The 23,817-nt window shown below is 64.7% G+C and overlaps 2 protein-coding genes across 6 annotated transcripts; both read left to right on the top strand.

Moving 5' to 3' along the window:
* Nucleotides 1–7,776: 7,776 nt before the first annotated feature.
* SP7 (Sp7 transcription factor) lies at nucleotides 7,777–12,786 on the top strand. Its single transcript, XM_080635327.1, has 2 exons — nucleotides 7,777–7,879; nucleotides 11,655–12,786. The coding sequence occupies exon 2, from the start codon at nucleotides 11,741–11,743 to the stop codon at nucleotides 12,734–12,736; it is 996 nt and encodes a 331-aa protein (XP_080491453.1). The 5' UTR covers nucleotides 7,777–7,879; nucleotides 11,655–11,740; the 3' UTR covers nucleotides 12,737–12,786.
* Nucleotides 12,787–16,459: 3,673 nt separating this feature from the next.
* On the top strand, nucleotides 16,460–22,959 carry AAAS (aladin WD repeat nucleoporin). Of its 5 annotated transcripts, none has more exons than XM_080635313.1 (16): nucleotides 16,460–16,665; nucleotides 16,800–16,927; nucleotides 17,267–17,322; nucleotides 18,006–18,097; nucleotides 18,989–19,035; nucleotides 19,417–19,515; nucleotides 19,804–19,947; nucleotides 20,048–20,168; nucleotides 20,548–20,672; nucleotides 20,857–20,917; nucleotides 21,010–21,100; nucleotides 21,214–21,307; nucleotides 21,412–21,479; nucleotides 22,037–22,118; nucleotides 22,473–22,557; nucleotides 22,802–22,959. In XM_080635313.1, the coding sequence occupies exons 1-16, from the start codon at nucleotides 16,591–16,593 to the stop codon at nucleotides 22,940–22,942; spliced, it is 1,509 nt and encodes a 502-aa protein (XP_080491439.1). In that variant the 5' UTR covers nucleotides 16,460–16,590; the 3' UTR covers nucleotides 22,943–22,959. The 5 variants fall into 5 exon arrangements, with proteins under 5 accessions (XP_080491439.1, XP_080491437.1, XP_080491438.1 ...); XM_080635311.1 differs by having other exon boundaries at nucleotides 16,460–16,707; XM_080635312.1 differs by having other exon boundaries at nucleotides 16,460–16,707; nucleotides 22,755–22,959.
* The last annotated feature ends 858 nt before the right edge of the window (nucleotides 22,960–23,817 follow it).

Genomic DNA, 23,817 nt, shown 5'->3' with positions numbered 1-23,817 from the left:
TGGGATGGGGATGGGGGCACTGGGATGGGGAATGGGGGGCACTGGGATGGGAATGGGGGCACTGGGATGGGGAATGGGGGCACTGGGATGGGAATGGGGGGCACTGGGATGGGGAATGGGGGCACTGGGATGGGGAATGGGGGGCACTGGGATGGGGAATGGGGGCACTGGGATGGGAATGGGGGGCACTGGGATGGGAATGGGGGGCACTGGGATGGGGAATGGGGGCACTGGGATGGGGAATGGGGGCACTGGGATGGGGATGGGGGGCACTGGGATGGGGATGGGGGCACTGGGATGGGAATGGGGGGCACTGGGATGGGAATGGGGGGCACTGGGATGGGGATGGGGGCACTGGGATGGGGATGGGGGGCACTGGGATGGGGAATGGGGGGCACTGGGATGGGGATGGGGGGCACTGGGATGGGGAATGGGGGCACTGGGATGGGAATGGGGGCACTGGGATGGGGAATGGGGGCACTGGGATGGGAATGGGGGGCACTGGGATGGGAATGGGGGCACTGGGATGGGGAATGGGGGGCACTGGGATGGGGAATGGGGGGCACTGGGATGGGGAATGGGGGGCACTGGGATGGGGAATGGGGGCACTGGGATGGGAATGGGGGGCACTGGAATGGGGAATGGGGGCACTGGGATGGGAATGGGGGCACTGGGATGGGGAATGGGGGGCACTGGGATGGGGAATGGGGGCACTGGGATGGGGAATGGGGGCACTGGGATGGGAATGGCGGCACTGGGATGGGGAATGGGGGGCACTGGGATGGGAATGGGGGCACTGGGATGGGGAATGGGGGCACTGGGATGGGAATGGGGGGCACTGGGATGGGGAATGGGGGCACTGGGATGGGGAATGGGGGCACTGGGATGGGAATGGGGGGCACTGGGATGGGAATGGGGGGCACTGGGATGGGGAATGGGGGCACTGGGATGGGGAATGGGGGGCACTGGGATGGGGAATGGGGGCACTGGGATGGGAATGGGGGGCACTGGGATGGGAATGGGGGGCACTGGGATGGGGAATGGGGGGCACTGGGATGGGGAATGGGGGCACTGGGATGGGGAATGGGGCACTGGGATGGGGAATGGGGGCACTGGGATGGGGAATGGGGGCACTGGGATGGGGAATGGGGGGCACTGGGATGGGAATGGGGGCACTGGGATGGGAATGGGGGGCACTGGGATGGGGAATGGGGGGCACTGGGATGGGGAATGGGGGCACTGGGATGGGAATGGGGGCACTGGGATGAGGATGGGGGGCACTGGGATGGGAATGGGGGCACTGGGATGGGAATGGGGGGCACTGGGATGGGGAATGGGGGCACTGGGATGGGGATGGGGGCACTGGGATGGGAATGGGGGGCACTGGGATGGGGAATGGGGGGCACTGGGATGGGAATGGGGGCACTGGGATGGGAATGGGGGGCACTGGGATGGGGAATGGGGGGCACTGGGATGGGAATGGGGGCACTGGGATGAGGATGGGGGGCACTGGGATGGGAATGGGGGCACTGGGATGGGAATGGGGGGCACTGGGATGGGGAATGGGGGCACTGGGATGGGAATGGGGGCACTGGGATGGGGATGGGGGCACTGGGATGGGAATGGGGGCACTGGGATGAGGATGGGGGGCACTGGGATGGGGAATGGGGGGCACTGGGATGGGAATGGGGGCACTGGGATGGGAATGGGGGGCACTGGGATGGGGAATGGGGGGCACTGGGATGGGGAATGGGGGGCACTGGGATGGGGAATGGGGGGCACTGGGATGGGAATGGGGGGCACTGGGATGGGGAATGGGGGGCACTGGGATGGGAATGGGGGCACTGGGATGGGGATGGGGGCACTGGGATGGGGAATGGGGGGCACTGGGATGGGAATGGGGGCACTGGGATGGGGAATGGGGGCACTGGGATGGGAATGGGGGCACTGGGATGGGAATGGGGGCACTGGGATGGGGAATGGGGGGCACTGGGATGGGAAGGGGGGCACTGGGATGGGAAGGGGGGGCACTGGGATGGGAAGGGGGGCACTGGGATGGGGAATGGGGGCACTGGGATGGGGAATGGGGGCACTGGGATGGGAATGGGGGGCACTGGGATGGGGAATGGGGGGCACTGGGATGGGGAATGGGGGCACTGGGATGGGGAATGGGGGGCACTGGGATGGGAATGGGGGCACTGGGATGGGAATGGGGGGCACTGGGATGGGGAATGGGGGCACTGGGATGGGAATGGGGGCACTGGGATGGGGAATGGGGGGCACTGGGATGGGAATGGGGGGCACTGGGATGGGGAATGGGGGCACTGGGATGGGGAATGGGGGCACTGGGATGGGAATGGGGGGCACTGGGATGGGGAATGGGGGGCACTGGGATGGGGAATGGGGGCACTGGGATGGGGAATGGGGGGCACTGGGATGGGGAATGGGGGCACTGGGATGGGAATGGGGGGCACTGGGATGGGAATGGGGGGCACTGGGATGGGGAATGGGGGCACTGGGATGGGGATGGGGGGCACTGGGATGGGGATGGGGGCACTGGGATGGGAATGGGGGGCACTGGGATGGGAATGGGGGGCACTGGGATGGGGATGGGGGCACTGGGATGGGGATGGGGGGCACTGGGATGGGGAATGGGGGGCACTGGGATGGGGATGGGGGGCACTGGGATGGGGAATGGGGGCACTGGGATGGGAATGGGGGGCACTGGGATGGGGAATGGGGGCACTGGGATGGGAATGGGGGGCACTGGGATGGGGATGGGGGCACTGGGATGGGGAATGGGGGCACTGGGAGCACTGGGGGGGGGCAGGGGGGTGCCCCCCCCCCGCCGGTGGCGGCCGCGGCTGAGGGCGACGCCGGGCGAGTCCCGGCAATTTTGGGTTGGGAACCGCAGAAACGCCGCGTGGCGCGAGCCAGGGCCGGGGGGGGGGCACCGGGGGGGGGCCCGAGGGACCGCGGTCCCTGAAAGCATGGGGGGGACCCGGGGGGGGTCCTGGGGCGTGGGGGGGGCACCCCCAAAGTGCAATGGGGGGGACCCGGGGGGGGTCCCGGGGCGTGGGGGGGGCACCCCCAAAGTGCAATGGGGGGGACCCGGGGGGGGTCCCGGGGCGTGGGGGGCACCCCGAAAGTGCAATGGGGGGGACCCGGGGGGAGCCACATGGAGGGGGGGGCACAGGGCGGAATCAGCCCCCCCGTCCCCCCCCCGGCTATTCCGGGCTCATTGGATGTGGTCGGGAGCGCCGCGAGCCGGGGCCCCCTCCATGGGTGCTGCTGGCGCCTGTGGGCCCCCCCCATGAGCAAACGGGGCCCCCCCCGGGTCCGCAGGCACCCATCGGGTCCCCAATGCTCCAATGGGATCCGCGAGGACCCCCCCGCATCCCCTCCATTCACCCCCGGTTACCCCAAACCCTAGGGGTGCCCCCAACCCCTATAGCTCCCTGCACGCGCTATGGGTCCCCACACACCCTATAGCCCTTGAGAAACCCCATAGGTCCCATACGTCCTAGAGCTCCCCCAAACCCTAGGGGTCCTACAACCTCTATGGGTCCCCCCAAACGCTATAACACCCCGAAAGCTTATAGCGCTCTCCAAACACTATAGGTCCTCATACACCCCATGGGTCCCCACACACCCTATAGGTTCACCAAACCCTATAGGTCCCACACACCCTATAGCTCCCCCAAACTCTATGGGTCCCCCAAACTCTATGGGTCCCCCAAACCCTATAGATACCCCCAAACCCTATGGGTTCCCAAAACCCTATGGGCGCACCAAACCCTATGGCTCCCACACACCCTATAGCTCCCCCAATCCCTATAGGTCCCCCGAAACCCTATAGCTCCCCAAACCCTATAGGTCCTACAAGCCCTTCGTGTCCCCACACACCCTATAGCTCCCCCAATCCCTATAGGGCCCCCACACCCCCCCATCTCCCGCACCCCACAAGCAGAATCCGGGGGGCTCCAGGCTCCCCTGCAGGCCCCGCGGGTGCCGGTGCTCAGCCCCGTACGAGCCCTCCGAGAGTCCCCGGGGCCGGGCCGCCCCCGGCCGGAGCCCGCGGGCTCTGGCAGCCGCTCCCGGCGCACCCACAGGGCCGGGGCCGCCGCTATTTCGGGGCCTCCGACCGCAAGAGAAACATCCGGGAGCGGCGGGGGGGCAGGGAGCGGGGGGGGACACGGGGACAAGGGGGGGGCACGGGGGGACGGGGGGGGCACAGGGGGACGGGGGGGGCACGTGGACAAGGGGGGGGGACGTGGACAAGGGGGGGGCACAGGGACAAGGGGGGGGCACAGGGGGACGGGGGGGCACAGGGGGCCGGGGGGGACACGAGGGACGCTGTCATAGGAGGGGACACTGGGGGGACTCAGGGGCGCTGTGCTATGGGGTGGGTACCACATCCCCAGTGCCACCAGTCCCCATTCCCAGTGCTCCCCATTCCCGGTGCTCCCCATTCCCAGTGCTCCCCTGTCCCCATTCCCAGTCTCTCTGTTCCCAGTGCTCCCCATTCCCAGTATCCCCAGTCCCCATTCCCAGTGCTCCCCATTCCCAGTACCCCCAGTCCCCATTCCCAGTGCTCTCCATTCCCAGTGCTCCCCATTCCCGGTGCTCCCCATTCCCAGTGCTCCCAGTCCCCATTCTCGGTGCTCCCCGTTCCCGGTGCTCCCCATTCCCAGTATCCCCAGTCTCCATTCCCAGTGCTCCCCATTCCCAGTATCCCCAGTCTCCATTCCCAGTGCTCCCCATTCCCGGTGCTCCCCATTCCCAGTGCTCCCCATTCCTGGTGCTCCCCATTCCCGGTGCTCCCAGTCCCCATTCCCGGTGCTCCCCATTCCTGGTGCTCCCAGTCCCCATTCCCGGTGCTCCCCATTCCCGGTGCTCCCCATTCCCGGTGCTCCCAGTCCCCATTCCCGGTGCCGCCCCCCCGCACACATGGAAGCCATTCCCGCTGCTGTCGCTCCCTTTGAAGGCCGCGGTGCCCCCGGCCCAGCCCCGGCTCTGGCTCAACCGCAGCGGGGGGGCCGCGGCAGAGCCCGTCCTGCTGAGACCCCCCAGGCTCGGGACAGGTCCTGAGCTGCGCCCAGAGATGGGAGCGAAGCAGGGAGGGAGGGAGAGGGATAAAGGGATGGGTGGGAGGAGTGGAGGAATGGAGGGAAGGTGGGAGAGAGGGAGGGAGGGATGGAGGGAAAGAGAGAGATGGATGGGAGGAAGGGAGGGATGGATGGATGGATGGATGATGGATGGATGGATGGATGATGGATGGATGGATGGATGGATGGATGGATGGATGATGGATGATGGATGATGGATGGATGGATGGATGATGGATGGATGGATGATGGATGATGGAGGGAGGGAGGGAGGGAAAGAGAGGGATAGATGGGAGGAAGGGAGGGATGGAGGATAGAGGAATGGATGGATGAGGGATGGATGGAGGGAAAGAGAGAGATGGATGGGAAGAAGGGAGGGATGGATGGAGGGAGTGATGGATGGATGGATGGATAATGGATGGATGGATGGATGGATGGATGATGGATGGATGGAGGGGTGGAGGGATGGATGGATAATGGATGGATGGAGGAATGGATGGATAATGGATGGATGGATGGAGGGATGGAGGGATGGAGGGATGATGGATTATGGATGATGAATGGATGGAGGGAAAGAGGAATGGAGGATGGAGAAAGGGAAAAAGGGAAGGAGAGATGAAGGCATGGAGGAAGAAGGCAGCGATGGTGGGAGAAAGGGACCAAGGGAGGGATAGACTCAGGGCTGCTGAGTGGACACCCCCAGAGGGACACAAACCCGGAGCCACGGGGAAGGACCCCCCCGTGTCCCCCCTCAGTCTCCCCTTCCCCATCCTCCCCCAGACCCCAGGGTAATTGTGGGGGTCCCGGTGCTGCCATCATCACACCCCCCCCCCGGAACCCCAATTCCCCCCCCCAGGTGACCACGGGATGGAGCTGTCCCAGTGCAGTGGAGCCCAGGGAGGGTGCAGCGGCGGGGGGGGGACTGGGGCCGGGGGGGGGGGAGCGGTGGTTGCGGCCACGGCGCCGGCAGCTCCGGAGCGGAAAACCCTGAGTCAGGGCTGGGAAAGGGCCCCGCTGGCTCCGGAACGGCCTTGGATAGGAAACGGAGGAAAAGGGGAAAACAGAGCGGGAAAGGGGGGGGAAACAGAGGAAGGAAAAAGGGGGAGGGAGAGGAAAAGGGGAAAGGAGCGTGGCTGGGAATAACCCCCTGTAAGGAGGGAAACTGAGGCACGGGCGTCCCCAGCCCCATCGCCTGGGCCACTCGTGTCCCTGTCTCCGGTTCTGGCCCCCAGCTCCATCGCTGGTCCCCTCTGTCCCCATCCCTGCTCCATCCCGCCCCATCCACAACTCCTGGCCCCAGCCCTGGTACCTCCAGCTCCATTCCTGGTCCCCTCCAGTCCCCACGCCTGTTCCCATTCACATCTCATCCCTATCCCTTCTCCCATCCGTATCCCATCCCCATTCCTACTCCCATCCACATCCCATCCCTGTCCCTGCTCTCCTCGTGTCCCCATCCCTGCTCCGACCCATCCCCATTCCTGCTCCCATTCACATCCCATCTCCATCCGGGCTCCTGTCTTGGCCCTGTCTCTGCTCCATCCCCAGCCCTGTTCCATGCCTATCCTGTCCCTGTCCCCCTCCCGTGTCCCCCCACCCCAGACCCCTGTCCCCACGGGCACCCTTTTGGGGTGGTTTTGCCCCATCTCCCCCCCCGCAGACGCGGGGTCACGAGTCCCAGGTCCCCCCTTGTCCCTTTGTTCCTTTCCCCTCCCGGTCCGGCTCTTCCCCGTTTTGCCTCCTTCCTTCCCTCTTTTCCAGCACTTTTCTCACCCATCCCCTTCCCCTTCCCTTTCCCCTTCCCTTTCCCCTCCCTTTCCCCTTCCCTTTCCCCTTCCCTTTCCCCTTCCTTTCCCCTTCCCTTTCCCCCTGCCCTTTCTCCCCCTCTCTTTCCTTTCTCTTCCCCCTTTCCTCCCCAGCCTCTTCTCCCCTCTTTTCCTTTTCCCTTTCCCTTCCTCTACCCCCTTCTCTTCTTCCCTTCCCCTTCCTTCTTCACCTTTCCCTTTCCGCTTCCCACTCCACTCTTCCCACCCCATCCCAGTCCCTGTCCCCCAGCTTCCACCTCCCTCCCTTAGCTTCAGCCTCGCCATCTTCCTTTCCTTTCCTTTCCTTTCCTTTCCTTTCCTTTCCTTTCCTTTCCTTTCCTTTCCTTTCCTTTCCTTTCCTTTCCTTTCCTTTCCTTTCCTTTCCTTTCCTTTCCTTTCCTTTCCTTTCCTTCCCTTCCCTTCCCTTCCCTTCCCCTTCCCCTTCTCCTTCCCCTTTCCCTTTCCTCTTTCCTTTCCCCTTCCCTTCCCTTCCCTTCCCCTTCCCTTTCCCCTTCCCCTTCCCCTTTCCCTTTCCCTTTCCCTTCCCTTCCCCTTCTTTCCCTGTTTTCCTTTCTTTCCCTTTTATCCCCAGATTTCCTTTCCTTTCTCCTTCCCTGGTTCCTTTTCTCTTTCCCCTTCCCTTCCTGCTTTCACCCCTTTCCTTCCCCCTCCCTCCTTTCCCTTCTCTTTTCCTTCCCAGTTTCTCTCCCTCTTCCTTGTTCCTTTTTCCCAGCCTCTTTCCCCTTTTCCTTTCCCTTTCCCCTTCCCTCCCTCCCCGACCCCCCCAGCCCCCGGCCCCCCCGGCGAGGGGCGGTTGGGGGCCGGGCTCCCGGCCCCGGTCCCGGCCCGGCCCAGCCCCGCCGCAGCGGCAGAGCGGGGCGGGCGGCAGCGGAGCTCCCTCCTCCCGAGCGAGCCCCGGGACACCGGGACCCGAGCCCGGCATCCAGCCCCGCCGAGCCCCGGAGAGCGGTAAGGAGCGGCGCAGGGATACGGGACACGGGGCTCCCGGCACAGGGATCCTTCGGGATGAGGAACCCCCGCGATAAGGGACCCGCTCCAGGACAGGGCAGACCCCGGGTCTGGGACGGTCCAGGATGGGGACCCCATCTGGGACAGGGACCCTGGGATAGGGGAGACCCCCGGGACAGGGAATCCCTTGGGATGCGGGGAGCCCCCAGAGCCGGGACCCTCCGGGATGGAGACCGAATCCCCCCCCCCATTCCTGGGACCGGGACCCTGCAGGATGGGGAATCCCTCCAGGATGGGGGAGCCCCTCGGGATACGGGACCCTCCCAGGACGGGGGATCCCCCCCGCGACAGGGAAAGGAGAAGGAGCCCCCCGCGAGCCAGGAGGAATCCCCTGGGATAACGGGACCCCCCCTCCATGGCCTGGATTGGTTCCAACGGGGACATTTCCAGCGCTGGGACTCTCATCCTGACACCACCGCTCCGGCCACTGCACCCAGCCTGGGGCACCCCGGGGCGCTGGCAGCGCATGGGGCTGTGGTGCCCCAGGACATGGGGTTGGGGACACATCGGTCCCCAGGACCATTGCACCCCGGAGCCGGGGTTGGGGACACATCGGTCCCCAGGACCATTGCACCCCGGAGCCGGGGTTGGGGACACATCGGTCCCCAGGACCATTGCACCCCGGAGCCGGGGTTGGGGACACATCGGTCCCCAGGACCATTGCACCCCGGAGCCGGGGTTGGGGACACATCGGTCCCCAGGACCATTGCACCCCGGAGCCGGGGTTGGGGACACATCGGTCCCCAGGACCATTGCACCCCGGAGCCGGGGTTGGGGACACATCGGTCCCCAGGACCATTGCACCCGGACGTTTCCATCCCCAGAGCCTGGCACCCGCTGGGGCCATGGTGATGGGGCCACGTCCACCCCTGGCACGGGGCCACCCTGGGACACTGGGATGGCTCCAGAGGCCACTGCGGTCCCTTGGAGCCGTGGGGACCAGGAGCCAGGGCGCTGGTGTCCCCCTTCCCCTGATCCCCCCTGCCTGGTCCCTGGACCCCCCCCAACCCCACAGGACCTGGCCCAGGGAGGGGATGGGGACGGGGGACCCCGAAGTGTCCCCCACCGTGCGAGCAGGGGGAGCCAGGGCCCGGCGATGGGGTGACCCTGGGGACAGGGCAGGGGGTGCTGGTGGCAGCGTGGCCTGGGGACCTGAGGGGACATTGGCCATGGGGGACAGCAGCGGGTGTCAGGGTTGGGGTGCATGGAGGACAGGGATGGGGTTTGGAGACCCAGGGTTGGGATCAAGGGATGGGGTTTAGGGAGCTGGGATTGGGGATGAGGGCTGGGGTTCAGGGATGAGGGATGGGGTTTAGGGACAAGGACTGCATTTAGGGACCTGGGGTCGGGGTCTGGTGACAAAAGCCTGGGAACTTGGGGGCTCAGGGACTGGAGATCAACGATTGGTGATTGGGGACCTGAAACTGGGGACCAAGACCCAGGAATTGGGATTCGGGAGCAAGACACCAGGAACTGGGGACCAGGCAAGCCCCATTGCAGGACCCATCCCCATCCCATCCCCATCCCCTTCCCCTTCCCCATCCCTATCCCCTTCCCCATCCCCGTCCCCTTCCTCTTCCCCATCCCCTTCCCCGTCCCCATCCCCATCCCCTTTCCCATCCCCTTCCCCATCCCCATCACCTTCCCCATCCCTATCTCTTTCCCCATCCCCATCCCCTTCCCCTTCCCCATCCCCATCCCCATCCCCTTCCCCATTCCCGTCCCCTTCCCCATCCCCATCCCCTTCCCCTTTCCCATCTCCTTCCCCATCCCCATCTTCATCCCTTTCCCCTTTCCCATCCCCTTCCCTATCCCCTTCCCCATCCCCATCCTCTACCCCATTCCTATCCCCTTCCCCATCCCCATCCCCTTCCCCATCCCCTTCCCCATCCCCTTCCCCATCCCCATCCCCATCCCCTTCCCCATCCCCTTCCCCATCCCCATCCCCTTCCCCATCCCCTTCCCCATCCCCATCCCCTTCCCCATCCCCATCCCCATCCCCATCCCCTTCCCCATCCCCTTCCCCATCCCCATCCCCTTCCCCATCCCCATCCCGTTCATGGGAGGACCCCAGCGGGGATCCTGCTCCTGGGCTCATCAGAGGCCACCGGGAGCCACCGGTTGTGCCCCCCTTGGCCCCGGGGCTGAGCCGCAGCTCCCGGCGTTCCCGGCCTCGGGCACCCCCGGCGCTGACTGAGGGCTCTTTGGACGCTATTTTAAGCGCGGCTCCGCTCGCCGCTCGCCCTGGTTTTAATTACGGAGCTCTGGCGGCAGCGCCGCGCTCCCGGCCCGCAGGCCTGGCCCTTGTTATCCTTGGAAAACCGGGAGCGCGCTGCGGCCGCGGCCGGGCCCGGCGCAAAAATAGGAGCAGAAACCACAGCAAAAAAGGGAACGGGGGGGGGGGGGACCCCCCAACAGAAGGAAGCGGCGAAAAAAAGCTGGAAAAGCCACAGAGCGGGAGCGGGGGGAGGGAGAAAGGGAAGGGAAACGTGAAATGAAGGGAAAAACTTGGGAATGGGGATGGCGGGGGGGGCGCAGCTCGTGACGCCCGGTCTCAGCGGCGGCAGCTGAAAGCCATGAAGGGCATTAAAGCAGAGGAAGTGGCCCGGGGAGGGGGAGCCCGCAGCCTAATTCGATTAAAAGGGCCATAAAAGCAGCGGGAGCCGGGGTTGGGAGCAAAGGGGGGGCGGCAGGGAGGGGGTTTCTGCCATGGCACAGCCCTGCTATGAGCCCCTGGAGAAGCCACAGCGAGGGGGGAGATGGGGTTTGCTGAGCGCTGGAGGGGAAACTGAGGCACGGAGGAGCAGGGGGAGATGGGATGGGGGTCACCGTGGGGCTGGGTGTAGATGGGGGGGCTGCTGCTTGGGGATGGGTGCTCCAGTATTGGGTGCCCGTTGGCTTGGGTTCCCCATAGGGATTGGTACCCCAGCATTGGGTGCCCCGTAGGGCTGGGTGCCACATGGGCTTCGTACCCCAATATTGGGTGCCCGTTGTCCTGAGTTCCCCACGGACCTGGGTGCCCCAATATTGGGTGCCCCATTGCCCTGGGGGTGCCCTGTGGGCCTCGGTACCCCAATACTGGGTGCCCCACTATGCTGAGTACCCCATCGCACCAATTACCCCATTTCACTCAGTATCCCATTGCCATCGGTGCCCGTTGCTCAGGGTGCCCCATCCCACCGGTTATCCCAATATAGGGTGCCCCATTGCACCAGTTACCCCATCACAGTAATTACCCCATATCACTGGGTACCCCATTGCCGTGGTACCCCATTGCCCTGACAGATGCCCCACTGTCCTGATAGGTATCCCACTGCCATGGTGCCCCATTGCAGTGATGGATGCCCCATTGCCGTGGTGCCCCATTGCACTGATGGATGCCCCATCGCTCTGATGGGTACCCCATTACCCTGATGGGTACCCCATTGCCGTGGTGCCCCATTAAAGTGATGGGTGCCCCATCGCACTGATGGGTACCCCATTGCAGTGGTGCCCCATCGCACTGATGGGTGCCCCATTGCCATAGTGCCCCATTACAGTGATGGGTGCCCCATTGCCATAGCGCCCCATTACAGTGATGGGTACCCCATTGCCCTGATAGGTTCCCCGTTACAGTGGTGGGTGCCCCATTGCCATAGCACCCCATTACAGTGACGGCTGCCGCATGGCCCCGGCCGCCCCCCACCCCCTAACTCCCATCTCCCTCTCCCCGCAGGCCACCGGGGGCCATGACCGGACGCCCCCACTGACGCCGCCCCCCAACCGCGCCGCTCCTCGGGCTGCTCCGGCCCCACGGCCGCTATGGGTGACTCCTTCACCGCCGCCTTCCCCAGCGCGCCGGGGCTGCTCTCGCCCTCCGCCAGCCCCCAGGCATCACCCGGGCCCTACGGCCCCGACTACGGCCCCTTCGGCCACCCCTTCCCGGCGCCCTCGGGCGCGCAGGAGGTGCTGGGCGCCCCCGTGGTGGTGGCGACCAAGGGGCACCCCTCGGGCGAGTGCCTGCCCCCCGTGTACCCCTCGCTGGAGATGCCGCATCCCTACGGCTCCTGGTACAAGGGCGGCATCGGCGGGGGCCTGCCGGGGGGCTCGGGGCCCGCGGCCCCCTCCTGGTGGGACGTGCACCCCAACGGGGGCTGGCTGGGGGGCCCGGCGGGCGCCGAGGGGCTGCAGGGCTCGCTGCAGGCGCAGCCCACCCTGAGCCCCCCGCTCCCCGCTTACGGCTCCGAGTTCGGGGCTCTGAACCCCCCCGCTTACAGCGGGGCCCCCGCGGCGCCGCCGACCCCGAAACCCAGCCCGGGGGAAACCCCGAAGGGTCCCCGCGGCGCCGGCTCCTTGCCGGGGCGCCCGGCTTGCGACTGCCCCAACTGCCAGGAGCTGGAGCGCTTGGGGGGGCCGGGGGGGTCCCGTCGGAAGCCGGTTCACAGCTGCCACATCCCGGGCTGCGGGAAGGTCTACGGCAAAGCCTCGCACCTCAAAGCGCACCTGCGCTGGCACACGGGGGAGCGCCCGTTCGTCTGCAACTGGCTCTTCTGCGGCAAGCGCTTCACCCGCTCCGACGAGCTGGAGCGCCACGTCCGGACCCACACCAGGGAGAAGAAGTTCACCTGCCTGCTCTGCAGCAAGCGCTTCACCCGCTCCGACCACCTCAGCAAGCACCAGAAGACCCACGCCGAGACCCCCAAAACCACCCCGGGCCCCGAGCAGCCCCCGCCGCCTTCCCCCCCAAGGCAAAACCCGGCCTCCCCCCCGGGCAAAGATACCGGTAGCCCCGAGCCTGGGAACCTGCTGGAGATTTGAGCCCCCCCCGGCCCCATCCTCAGCCCCAGCGAGGGGGGAGTTATGATGGGCCCCCCCCCCCCCGCGACTATAATTTATGTCTTAAATTATGGGGGGGGGCTCACATGGGGGGGGTTCACTTTGACCCCCCCCAAACCCCCATCTTCTCGCCCCCCCAAAACCTCTCCCCCCGCACAGAGCTCAGGGACAAGGTTGGCCCGGGTCATTAGGCGCTAATGTCATGTCATGTCGTGTCGTGTCATGTGTGTGCCCCCCCCTTTTTAAGCTGTGCCCCCCCCCCCAAAGCAATAAAGGGATCGCTGAGGCGTGAGAGCGGCTCCCCCCGAGCTCGGGCTCCGAGGGAAACTGAGGCACGGGGGGGGCGGACACGGGACCCCCCTCGGGTTCAATGCGTCCCCCCCTGTGTGCAGGTGGTGGGGCAGGAGTGGGGTTGGGGACGATGTGGGTCTGTGCCCTGATCTCTGGGTCCCCACAGCCCCCCCTCCGCCGTGGCCCCCATAGCCCCAGGGCCCTTTTTCCTGGGTCTCCCCACTCCCAGGACCCCAAACCCTCACATCCCTGTGTCCCCATGGCACCACATCCCCCTGTGTCCCTATGTCCCCATGAGCTCACAGCCCCCCCATCCCTTGGTCCCCCCTGTCTTGGTTCCTGTGTCCCCATGCCCAGTGGGACAGTTTTGGGGTCCCCCCCATCACGGCAGCACACGCAGGTGCCCCAGCCCCGCACACCTCCCCTGGCCTGGCACAGCCCTGCAGGGGAACACGGCACAGTGTGCACAGGAACACGCGTGTACACAGGGACACGTATGTGAACAGGAACATGTAAGTGGATAGGAACATATATGTGCATAGGAACACGTATGTGCACAGGAACATGTATGTGCATAAGAACATATATGTGCACAGGAACGCGTATGTGCACAGGAACATGTATGTGCATAAGAACATATATGTGCACAGGAACGCGTATGTGCAGAGGAACATGTATGCGCATAAGAACACATATGTGCATAGGAACACACATGTGCAAAGGAACACGTATGTGCACAGGAACATGTATGTGAACAGGAACATGCATGTGCATAGGAACATGTATGTGCACGCAGGAAGACATATGTGCATAGGAACACATGTGCACACAGGAACATGTATGTGCACAGGAATATGTATGTGCACACTGGAACACGTATGTGCACAGGAACATGTATGTGCACAGGAACACACGTGTGCAACGCATGCACGGTGCCTGCCCCCCCCCCGTGTGCTGGCCCAGGGCTCCCTCACGGCGGCTCTGCCCGGGCCCCGCTGCGCCCCCCCGTGCCCGTGCCCGGTGGGGAAACCGAGGCACGGCAGCGCCCCCCCCCCCATCCATGGGGCACCCGGAGCTCCCCCCCCCCCCCCAAAACCACGGATTTGCCTTTTTTGTGGTGTTTTCACCCCAAACCCGAGCTCGCCCTGGGTGGGCCGATGCCAACGCCAAGGTTCCGGAGCCAAACCCCAGCCCCGCGGCCACCGAGGGCTCGACCGCCCGGAGCCTCCCAAACCACCGGCCCCCCCCCCCGGCTCTGCCCCATAGGGCTGGGTTTGGGGGCTCCGAGGGACCGGAGCCGCAGGGACACGGCGGCCGCTGCGGTGGCTCCGGTGGCGGCGCCGGGCAAATCGATGTCTCCTGCGGGTCCCCCCCCTTCCCGCTCGCTCCGTAACGGGTGAGGAATGCGGCCCCCCCCCCCCCCGCCGCTGCCTTGATTGAATATCCTGGAGCCATGGAAATAGCTCCTGCGGCCGCGAAGGAAAACACGGGGATAAAGGGAAGAAAGCGGGAAGGGAGGGGGGAAAGGGGAGAGGAGCTGGGAATGAGCCACGGGGGGGGGCGAGGGAAGGGGAGCACCCCCTGCCCGGCCTCAGGGGAGCTGGGTATGGGGGGACCCAGGCACAGCGTGGGGATGGGTGCGGGCACCCGGGGGTATGGGGGGGGCATGGAGACCTATGGGAGCCGGGCACCCATGGGACCGGGGTATGGGGTGGGGGGGACACGGACACCCACCGAACCCGGGCCCCCGTGGGATGGGGGTACACGGGGTGCCAGGCACCCGCGGTGTGTTGGTGTGTGTCACTACTGCGTGTAGATGTGTGTCGGTGGGTGTATGCACATGCATGCGCATGTGTGTGTATGTATGTGCGTGTATGTCTGTGTATGCCTATGTATGTGTGTGTATGTATGTGTATGTTGGTGCATGTGTAAGCATGTGTGTGTATGTCTGTGTATGTGCATGTATGTCTATGTCTATGTCTATGTATGTGTATGTGTGTGCATATGTATGTGTGTGTATGTGTACGTATGTGTATGCGTGTGTATGTACGTCTATGTATGTCTATGTATGTATGTGTATGCATGTGTGTGTGTGTATGTATGTGTACATCTTTGTATATGTATGTGTATGTGTGTGTATGTGTATGTATGCGTATGCGTGTGTATATGTATGCATGCGTATGTATGTAGCAATATGTGTATGTATGTATATGTACGCATGTATGTATATGTATGTATGTGTATATATGTATGCATGTATATGTATTATGTATATGTATGTATATGTATGTCTGTGTATGTATGTGTATGCATGTATATGTATTATGTATATGTATGTATATGTATGTATGTGTATGTATGTTTATGTATGTACGTGTGTATGTATGTGTATGTATGTCTATGTATGTGTATGCCTGTATGTCTGTCTGTGTATGTCTGTGTATGTCTGTCTATGTATGTCTGTGTATGTCTATGTATGTCTATGTATGTCTATCTATGTATGTCTGTGTATGTCTGTCTATGTATGTCTGTGTATGTCTCTATGTATGTCTATCTATGTATGTCTGTGTATGTCTATGTATGTCTATGTATGTCTATGTATGTCATGTCTGTGCATGTCTGTCTGTGTATGTCTGTGTATGTCTGTCTATGTATGTCTGTGTCTATGTATGTCTATGTATGTCTATGTATGTCTGTGTATGTCTGTGTATGTCTGTCTGTGTATGTCTATGTCTATGTATGTCTATGTATGTCTATGTATGTCTGTGTATGTCTGTGTATGTCTGTCTGTGTATGTCTATGTATGTCTATGTCTGTCTATGTATGTCTGTGTATGTCTGTGTATGTCTGTCTGTGTATGTCTATGTATGTCTATGTATGTCTGTGTATGTCTGTGTATGTCTGTCTGTGTATGTCTATGTCTGTCTGTGTATGTCTGTGTGTGTCTGTGTATGTCATGTCTGTGTATGTCTGTGTATGTCTGTGTATGTCTGTCTGTGTATGTCTATGTCTGTCTATGTATGTCTGTGTATGTCTGTGTATGTCTGTCTGTGTATGTCTATGTATGTCTATGTATGTCTGTGTATGTCTGTGTATGTCTGTCTGTGTATGTCTATGTCTGTCTGTGTATGTCTGTGTATGTCTGTGTATGTCTGTCTGTGTATGTCTATGTCTGTCTGTGTATGTCTGTGTATGTCTGTCTGTGTATGTCATGTCTGTGCATGTCTGTCTATGTATGTCTATGTATGTCTGTGTATGTCATGTCTGTGCATGTCTGTCTATGTATGTCTATGTATGTCTATGTATGTCTGTGTATGTCTATGTCTGTGTCCGTCACCGTTGGAGCCCTCCCAGCTTTGCCGCCGCGGTCCCTTTAAATCCCGGCGCGCAGCGCGCCACAACGGCCGCCAGGGGGCGCTCCGGAGCCGCCGGCGGGAGGCGCTGAGGCCCGGGCCCGGGCCCGGTTCCGTGTCCGTGAGGGGCCGCGGAGGCCCCGCGGTGCCCGCGGGCTCTGAGGCGGGTCCCGGTGCAGCCCCGGCCGCGGGATGTGCTCCCTGGCGCTGTTCCCGCCGCCGCCTCCCCCGGGGGACGTCACCGCCTACGAGAGCAACAACGCCCTGGTGAGCGCGCGGGAGCGGCTGCCGCTGCCCCTGCAGAGCCAGGTGAGGCCCGGGCCTGAGCCCCATGGGGGGGCCCTGCCCTGCCCGCTCCTCCCCGGGCCCCGTCTCACCCCCGCCGCGGTGCCCGCCCGCAGCTCCCGGCCCTGCCCGTCCTCAGCGTGCCCCGGGACGCGCTCAAGGCGCCCTCGCGGCCGGAGCTCAGCGCCCGCCCGGCCTTCATCCATCACCGGGAGGCGCTGTGGAAGCGGTGCCTCAGCGCGTGGTGAGTGCGGGCCCGGGGCCTGCGGCCGGAGCGGGGCCCCGCGAGGCCATGGGGGTGCGGTGAGGGCTCCGTAAGCGGCTGCGGGAGCCTTGGAGAGGGGCTTGGGATGAGGGAGGCAAGGACAGGGCGAGGGGAACGGCTTTAACCTGCCCGAGGGGAGGCTGAGCCGAGCTCTGGGGCTGCTTTAAACCTGGTCTGAGCCTTCCTGGGGGTCCGCGGTGCAGGACTGGGCCCAGCGATGGGCGCCCCGGGGGAGGGCAGAGGTTTGGAGGCCCCGGTGTGGGTTTCTTGGGGGGGGGTTTCGTGTCCCAGCGAGGGCTGACGGAGCTCTCGGTGCAGGCGGGACGTGGGGCTCTGCGGGGTGCTCCGGGAGCTCAGCAGTGCCGAGGAGGAGGGTGAGTGCCTGGAGCTCCCTGGGAGCCCTTGGTTCCCTCCATCCCCATCCCTGCTGCAGGAGCTCCCTGGGATCCCTTTGGTTCTCTTCATCCCCATCCCTGCTGCAGGAGCTCCCTGGGATCCCTTTGGTTCTCTTCATCCCCATCCCTGCTGCAGGAGCTCCCTGGGATCCCTTTGATTCCCTTCATCCCCATCCCTGCTGCAGGAGCTCCCTGGGATCCCTTTGGTTCCCTTCATCCCCCATTCCTTAATCCCCATCCCTGCTGCACCCTGGGATCCCTTTGCTTCTCTTCATCCCCATCCCTGCTGCAGGAGCTCCCTGGGATCCCTTTGGTTCTCTTCATCCCCATCCCTGCTGCAGGAGCTCCCTGGGATCCCTTTGGTTCCCTTCATCCCCATCCCTGCTGCAGGAGCTCCCTGGGATCCCTTTGGTTCTCTTCATCCCCATCCCTGCTGCACCCTGGGATCCCTTTGCTTCTCTTCATCCCCATCCCTGCTGCAGGAGCTCCCTGGGATCCCTTTGGTTCTCTTCATCCCCATCCCTGCTGCAGGAGCTCCCTGGGATCCCTTTAGTTCTCTTCATCCCCCATTCCTTAATCCCCATCCCTGCTGCAGGAGCTCCCTGCCCCTCCAGCCGCTCACTGCAGCCCCCGCTGGTGCTGATGCTCCTCATCCCTTGCAGGGCTGCGATGGCTCAAGTCGGGCTCCAGCTCGGTGCTGGCCCTGTGCCGCTGGCTCTCCTCCCTGCACGGCTCCTTGTTCCCGCACCTCTCCGTGAGCCTCCCCGTGCTCGGGAATGCGGGAATGCACTGGGATGCGGGCTGAGGGATGGAGAACCCCATGGGGGAGCTGGATGAGGGCACTGGGATGCGGGCTGAGGGATGGAGAACCCCATGGGGGAGCTGGATGAGGGCACTGGGATGCGGGCTGAGGGATGGAGAACCCCATGGGGGAGCTGGATGAGGGCACTGGGATGCGGGCTGAGGGATGGAGAACCCCATGGGGGAGCTGGATGAGGGCACTGGGATGCGGGCTGAGGGATGGAGAACCCCATGGGGGAGCTGGGTGGGGGCACTGGGATGCGGGCTGAGGGATGGAGAACCCCATGGGGGAGCTGGATGAGGGCACTGGGATGCGGGCTGAGGGATGGAGAACCCCATGGGGGAGCTGGATGAGGGCACTGGGATGCGGGCTGAGGGATGGAGAACCCCATGGGGGAGCTGGATGAGGGCACTGGGATGCGGGCTGAGGGATGGAGAACCCCATGGGGGAGCTGGATGAGGGCACTGGGATGCGGGCTGAGGGATGGAGAACCCCATGGGGGAGCTGGGTGGGGGCACTGGGATGCGGGCTGAGGGATGGAGAACCCCATGGGGGAGCTGGATGAGGGCACTGGGATGCGAGCTGAGGGATGGAGAACCCCATGGGGGAGCTGGGTGGGGGCACTGGGATGTGGGATGAGGGATGGAGAACCCCATGGGGGAGCTGGGTGGGGGCACTGGGATGTGGGATGAGGGATGGAGAACCCCATGGGGGAGCTGGGTGAGGGCACTGGGACAGCAAAGTGCTCCGGCAGGGATGGGGATGGAGGTGGAAGCGGGCTTTGGATGCTTTGCTGAGGCAGGTCCTGAGCTCCCAGCTCAGCAGTCGCCCCTGTCCCTGCAGCTGACCAGCGAGGACATGATCGCTGCCTTCTCCCAGGCCGTGGACTGGTGAGTGCTGAGCTCCGGGGCTGGGGGATGAGGATGGGACCCCCCCGCTTGGAGGTGCCCAACCTCCCCTCACACAGCCCCATGGCCCCTGGCTGTGTGCAGCAGCGCGCCCCGTGCTGAGAGCCAGCGTTAGGGTTGGGAAACCCTTCCCCATCCCAATCCCCATCCCGGGATGCGTTTGCTACCCAGAGCCCTGGGCATAACCCCCGGGATTGAGTGCAGGGAATAGGCCCATTGGGCAGCAAAAAGGAGCTTTTATTTCACTGGAGGCTCTGGAGCCGCCTCCGTTCCATAGGGGCGCTGGCGCTGCCCCATTGCCAGGAGCCCATCACCGCTGCGCCGGGCCTGGCGCCCCTCACCCTGCCCCGTGCCTCCCCCCAGGGCCGGCTGCAGCATCCGGGCCTTCGCCTGGCACCCCCACACCAGCAAGTTCGCCGTGGCTCTGCTGGACGACTCCATCCGCGTCTACAACTCCAGCAGGTGAGGCCCGGCTGCTCCTGCCTGCCCCCATCGCCACCTCTCCCACCCACATCCATTGTGTTCTGAGCCCCCCCCGCCCCGGTGCTCCTGTCCCCATCCCGTCCCCCAGGGCAGCTCCGGTTCCCTTCCCCAGGTCTCGCTGCTCGCCGCTCCTCGGGGTCACTGCACACCGGGGCCGCATCCCCCCCCCAACTCCCGTTGAGGCTTTAAGGCCCCCCCGACCCCAGTCAGGGCTGGAGAGAGGCACCCGCGCTATGGGAGGCTTCAGCTTTGCTCTTGCCTTGGCAGCACCACCATCCCCTCGCTGAAGCATCGCCTGCAGAGGAACGTGGCCGCCCTGGCCTGGAAGCCGCTCTGCGCCTCCATCCTCGCCGTCGCCTGCCAGAGCTGCGCCCTGCTCTGGCACCTGGATCCCACCTCCCTCTCCACGAGGTGGGGACGTCCCCTCCGTGGCCCCCGCGGCGCGGTTGGGGCAGCAGCAGCAGCAGGCGCAGCCCCGGTGCTGGCGGCTGAGCCCTTCCCTCCCCTGCAGGCCCTCATCCGGCTGCACTCAGGTGCTGGCCTACCCCGGGCACAGCCCCGTCACCAGCCTGGCCTGGGCGCCCAGCGGGGACCTCCTGCTCTCCGCGTCGCCGGTGGACACGGCCATGCTGGTGAGCGCGGGGCTCTGCTTCCATCCCCGGGATGCTGCCGTGGGATGCCGGGACTGGGAGCGCGCCGTGGGGTCAGCAGGGGTGGGAGCCAGAGGGACCTGGGCGCTGTGAACCTCATGGAGCACAGACCCAGGCTGGAAGAGCAGCTCCAGTGCCTAAAGGGGCTGGGGGAGACCTGGAGAGGGGCTTGGGATGAGGGATGCAGGGACAGGGCGAGGGGAATGGCTTGAACCTGCCCGAGGGGAGACTGAGCTGAGCTCTTAGGCAGAAGCTCTTCCCTGTGAGGGTGCTGGGGCGCTGGCACAGGGTGCCCAGGGAAGCTGTGGCTGCCCCATCCCTGGCCACGTTGTCTCCATCCTCTCCTCGTTGTCCCCTCCAGGTCTGGGACGTGTCCACTGAGAGCTGTGTGCAGCTGCAGTGGTTCGGGGGGGGGGGTGTCACCTACTTGGCCTGGTCTCCCGATGGCAGCAAGGTGCTGGCAGCCACCCCCTTGGCCGTGTTCAGGTGAGCTCCTGCCCTTGGCATCGCTTCCGCCCGCTCCAGACCCCACCTTTGTGTCCTCGCTGCTCCCGTTCCCACTGCAGCCGATGGGGAGGGGAGGGGGGGGTCGGATCCAGCCTCCTGGAGCAGCGGGATTGGGGCAGGTCTCTGGGATTCTCCCATTCCTGTCGGTTCTTCCGCCCTGCAGAGTGTGGGAGGCGCAGATGTGGACGTGCGAGCGCTGGCCCACGATCACCGGGCGCTGCCAGGTACCGGAGCGCGTTTCCCCCCCCACCCCTGCCCCATTGCCAGCCCCACACCCCCCTGCAGCGGGTGCTAACGTGGGCTCCGTGCCCCACAGACCGGGTGCTGGAGCCCTGACGGCAGCCGCCTGCTCTTCACCGTGCTGGGGGAAGCCGTCATCTACTCCTTGTCCTTCTCCGAGTACCGAGGTGAGGCCCTGGGGGGGTCGGATCCCCCCCCATCGCGTTGCTTCTGGCTCATAGAGGCACAAGGGGGGTGGCCGGGCCGGGGCAGCCGGAGCTGAGTGGGTTTTGTGTCCCAGGGGAGATGCAGGGGCAGGTGGGAGGCTCCAAAACAGCTTCCATCGTGGCGGACCTGTCCGAGACCACCTTCGAGACGCTCTATGGGGAGGAGAGGTGGGTCCAGCCCTGCCGATGCGCTCGGGTGCTGAGCGGGAGCCGGGGGGGGGGGTCCGTGCCCCCCAGTGCTGGGCTCTCACTGCTGCTCCTGCTGCTTGCAGGGTGGGAGGAGAGGTTCACTCCATGGTGTGGGACCCCACGGGCGAGCGCCTCGCGGCCATCATCCGAGGTGAGGAGCTGCTGCCTGCGGGATGCAGTCCGGTTCCCCCCCTGCTTCCAGCCGGATCCAGCCCCGTGCAGGGTCTCCGTGTTCCCGCTGTTGCCCACGTTCCTCCTGGAGCCCCCTTGGCTCTGGTTTTCAGGAGCAGCCCCCGGGATAATGGAGCCATTCAGGTTCTCCGGGACAAAGCAGAGCTTTGAGGAGCACGGGGATGTGGGGCTGGGGGTGCTGCTGCCTTGGGCAGGGAGGCACCCAATGCTGGGTCCAAGCTCAGTTTAAAGGGGGGGGGGGGCCATAGCTGGCACCCTCTGCCCTGCGCACATCCAGGCAGGTCCTGCAGGGATCTCAGTGCAGAAACTGGGATTGGACGGGAAATAACCTCTGCATTGGAGGGACGGGGCAACACAGGCTGGGGGGTACCCAAAGGAGTCACCCGAACCCTTCCTGTGCCAAGCTTGGGGCTGGGTTTCAGTCATTGAAGGGTCCTTGAGAGCCCCATCCCCGGCTCCCATGGGGACAGCAATGGACGAGGGAACCCTCGTGCTCCTCCTTGCCTCCCTCCGCAGGCAGCCCCGACGCTCCCGGCAGCCAGACGATCGTCGCCCTGTTCCGCACCCGCAACAGCCCCGTGTTCGAGCTCCTGCCCTGGTGCGTGCCGCAGGCGTGGGGCTGGGGCCCTGCCCGGGGAGGGTGCTGAGGCGCTGGCACAGGGTGCCCGGAGCAGCTGGGGCTGCCCCATCCCTGGCAGTGTTCAAGGCCAGGTTGGACACAGGGGCTTGGAGCACCCTGTTCCAGTGGAAGGGTCCCTTCCTTCTGCTCCTTCCTGCTTCTTTACCCCACAATCAGTCACATTTGGGCCACCTCCTCCATGACCACCTCAGCCCCCATTGCCTCAGGGCCCCAGCAGGGCCCAACCCTCTGCACTTGCCCATAACCCCCCCCATTGTGACACCAATGCCCCCCCGGCCATGCTCTGACCTCGGCTCCTCCTCTCCCCTGCAGCGGGTTCCTGCGGGGCGAGCGCGATGCTCAGCCCCAGCTCATCGCCTTCCACCCCTGCTTCCAGAACGGAGCCCTCCTGACCGTGGTGAGTGAGCCCCGGGTCCCACAGCCCTGCCTGCGGTCCCCATCGCTGTTCCCAAGGGATCCAGTGCGTGAGGAGGGATGTGGGAAACCACCCGGAAGGCAGAGAGCAGAGCGGGGGGAAGGTCCTTGCTGGGCTCCCGGCAGGGAACGCATCCCCTGTGTGTGCTGGGCTCCTCCTCACAGCTCTGCCTCCCGCAGTGCTGGTCCACGGGGACCATCAGCCACATCCCCCTGTTCTTCGTCAGCGCCCACGGCCCCTGCGCCAGCCCCAGCCCTGGCCTGGCCAGCGCCAGCGTGCGGGAGCAGCCGCTCTTCTCGGAGCTCTGATGGGATCCAAGTCCTCCTCCAGGGACCCAGCGTGGCCTCGGAGGCCTTCAGGGCTGTGATTAAAGCTGGGTCTTCCTCCCCGAGCCGGGCTCTTCCTCCCCGGGGGACAAGGGGTGATGGGTTCAGGCTGGAGCAGGGAGAGTTCAGGTTGGAGACAAGGAAGCTCTTCCCTGGGAGGGTGCTGGGACACTGGGATGGGTTCAATGGAGAAGGTTTGGATGCTCCATCCCTGGCAGTGCTCAAGGCCAGGTTGGACGCAGCGGCTTGCAGCACCCTGCTCCATGGAAGGGGTCCCTGCCCGTGGCAGGGGTTGGAGCTGATGAACCCCAAACCCCCAGATCCAGCCCATCTGGGGAGCAGCTGGACCCCCCCGTGCCCCCCGCAGGGATTTGGGGGGGGCTGTGGTTAAACCCCGGGATTACACAGGGATAATCCCTGGGATTATGCTGCAATCGCTCTGCTGCAGCCCCGGGCAGGGATGAGGGGGAGACCGCAGGGACCCCCAATCCTCCCCCATCACCCCCAGCTCCCTTCCCCAGCACGGGGCCGGCACCAGGACACGGGATGGGAACAGCGGGATACGAACCCCTCCGGTGCTCGGGGCAGGGCCGGAGCTCCCCCCCCCCCGGCTCCTCCTCAGAGCGCGGTGCTGAGCGCCCCCTGCTCCTCGCGGGCGGGCGGCGGGGCCCGGGGCAGCGCCCGCAGGTACCGGAGCTGCAGGCGGCTGCGGGCTCGGCTCCTCCGGACGTGCCTCCCGACGCAGAGCAGGACGGCCCCGAGCCACCCGCCCATGGCCACCAGCACCGCGGCGTCCGGGGACCGCGCCGGCCCCTCCGCGCTGCCGTTGCTGCTGGGGGGCAGCGGGGGGGGGGCAGCGGCGCCCCACGGCGCGGTGGGGCAGCGCCAGCAGCAGCAGCAGCAGCGGCCACGCTGT

The sequence above is a fragment of the Psittacula echo genome, assembly GCF_963264785.1.
Source record: "Psittacula echo genome assembly, chromosome: 27".
In the NCBI taxonomy this organism is placed as follows: Eukaryota; Metazoa; Chordata; class Aves; order Psittaciformes; family Psittacidae; genus Psittacula; species Psittacula echo.
Note: the sequence above shows the minus strand (reverse complement) of the source record. Positions and strands in the feature narration are given on the sequence as shown.

Bases quoted from the DNA above. Each gene is read 5' to 3' on its own strand.
- SP7 (XM_080635327.1), top strand. From the start codon at position 11,741: ATGGGTGACTCCTTCACCGCCGCCTTCCCCAGCGCGCCGGGGCTGCTC.
- AAAS (XM_080635311.1), top strand. From the start codon at position 16,591: ATGTGCTCCCTGGCGCTGTTCCCGCCGCCGCCTCCCCCGGGGGACGTC. The intron at 17,323-18,005 runs GTGAGTGCCTGG...CATCCCTTGCAG, and splicing joins CAGCAGTGCCGAGGAGGAGG to GGCTGCGATGGCTCAAGTCG. The intron at 21,480-22,036 runs GTGAGGAGCTGC...CTCCCTCCGCAG, and splicing joins CCTCGCGGCCATCATCCGAG to GCAGCCCCGACGCTCCCGGC.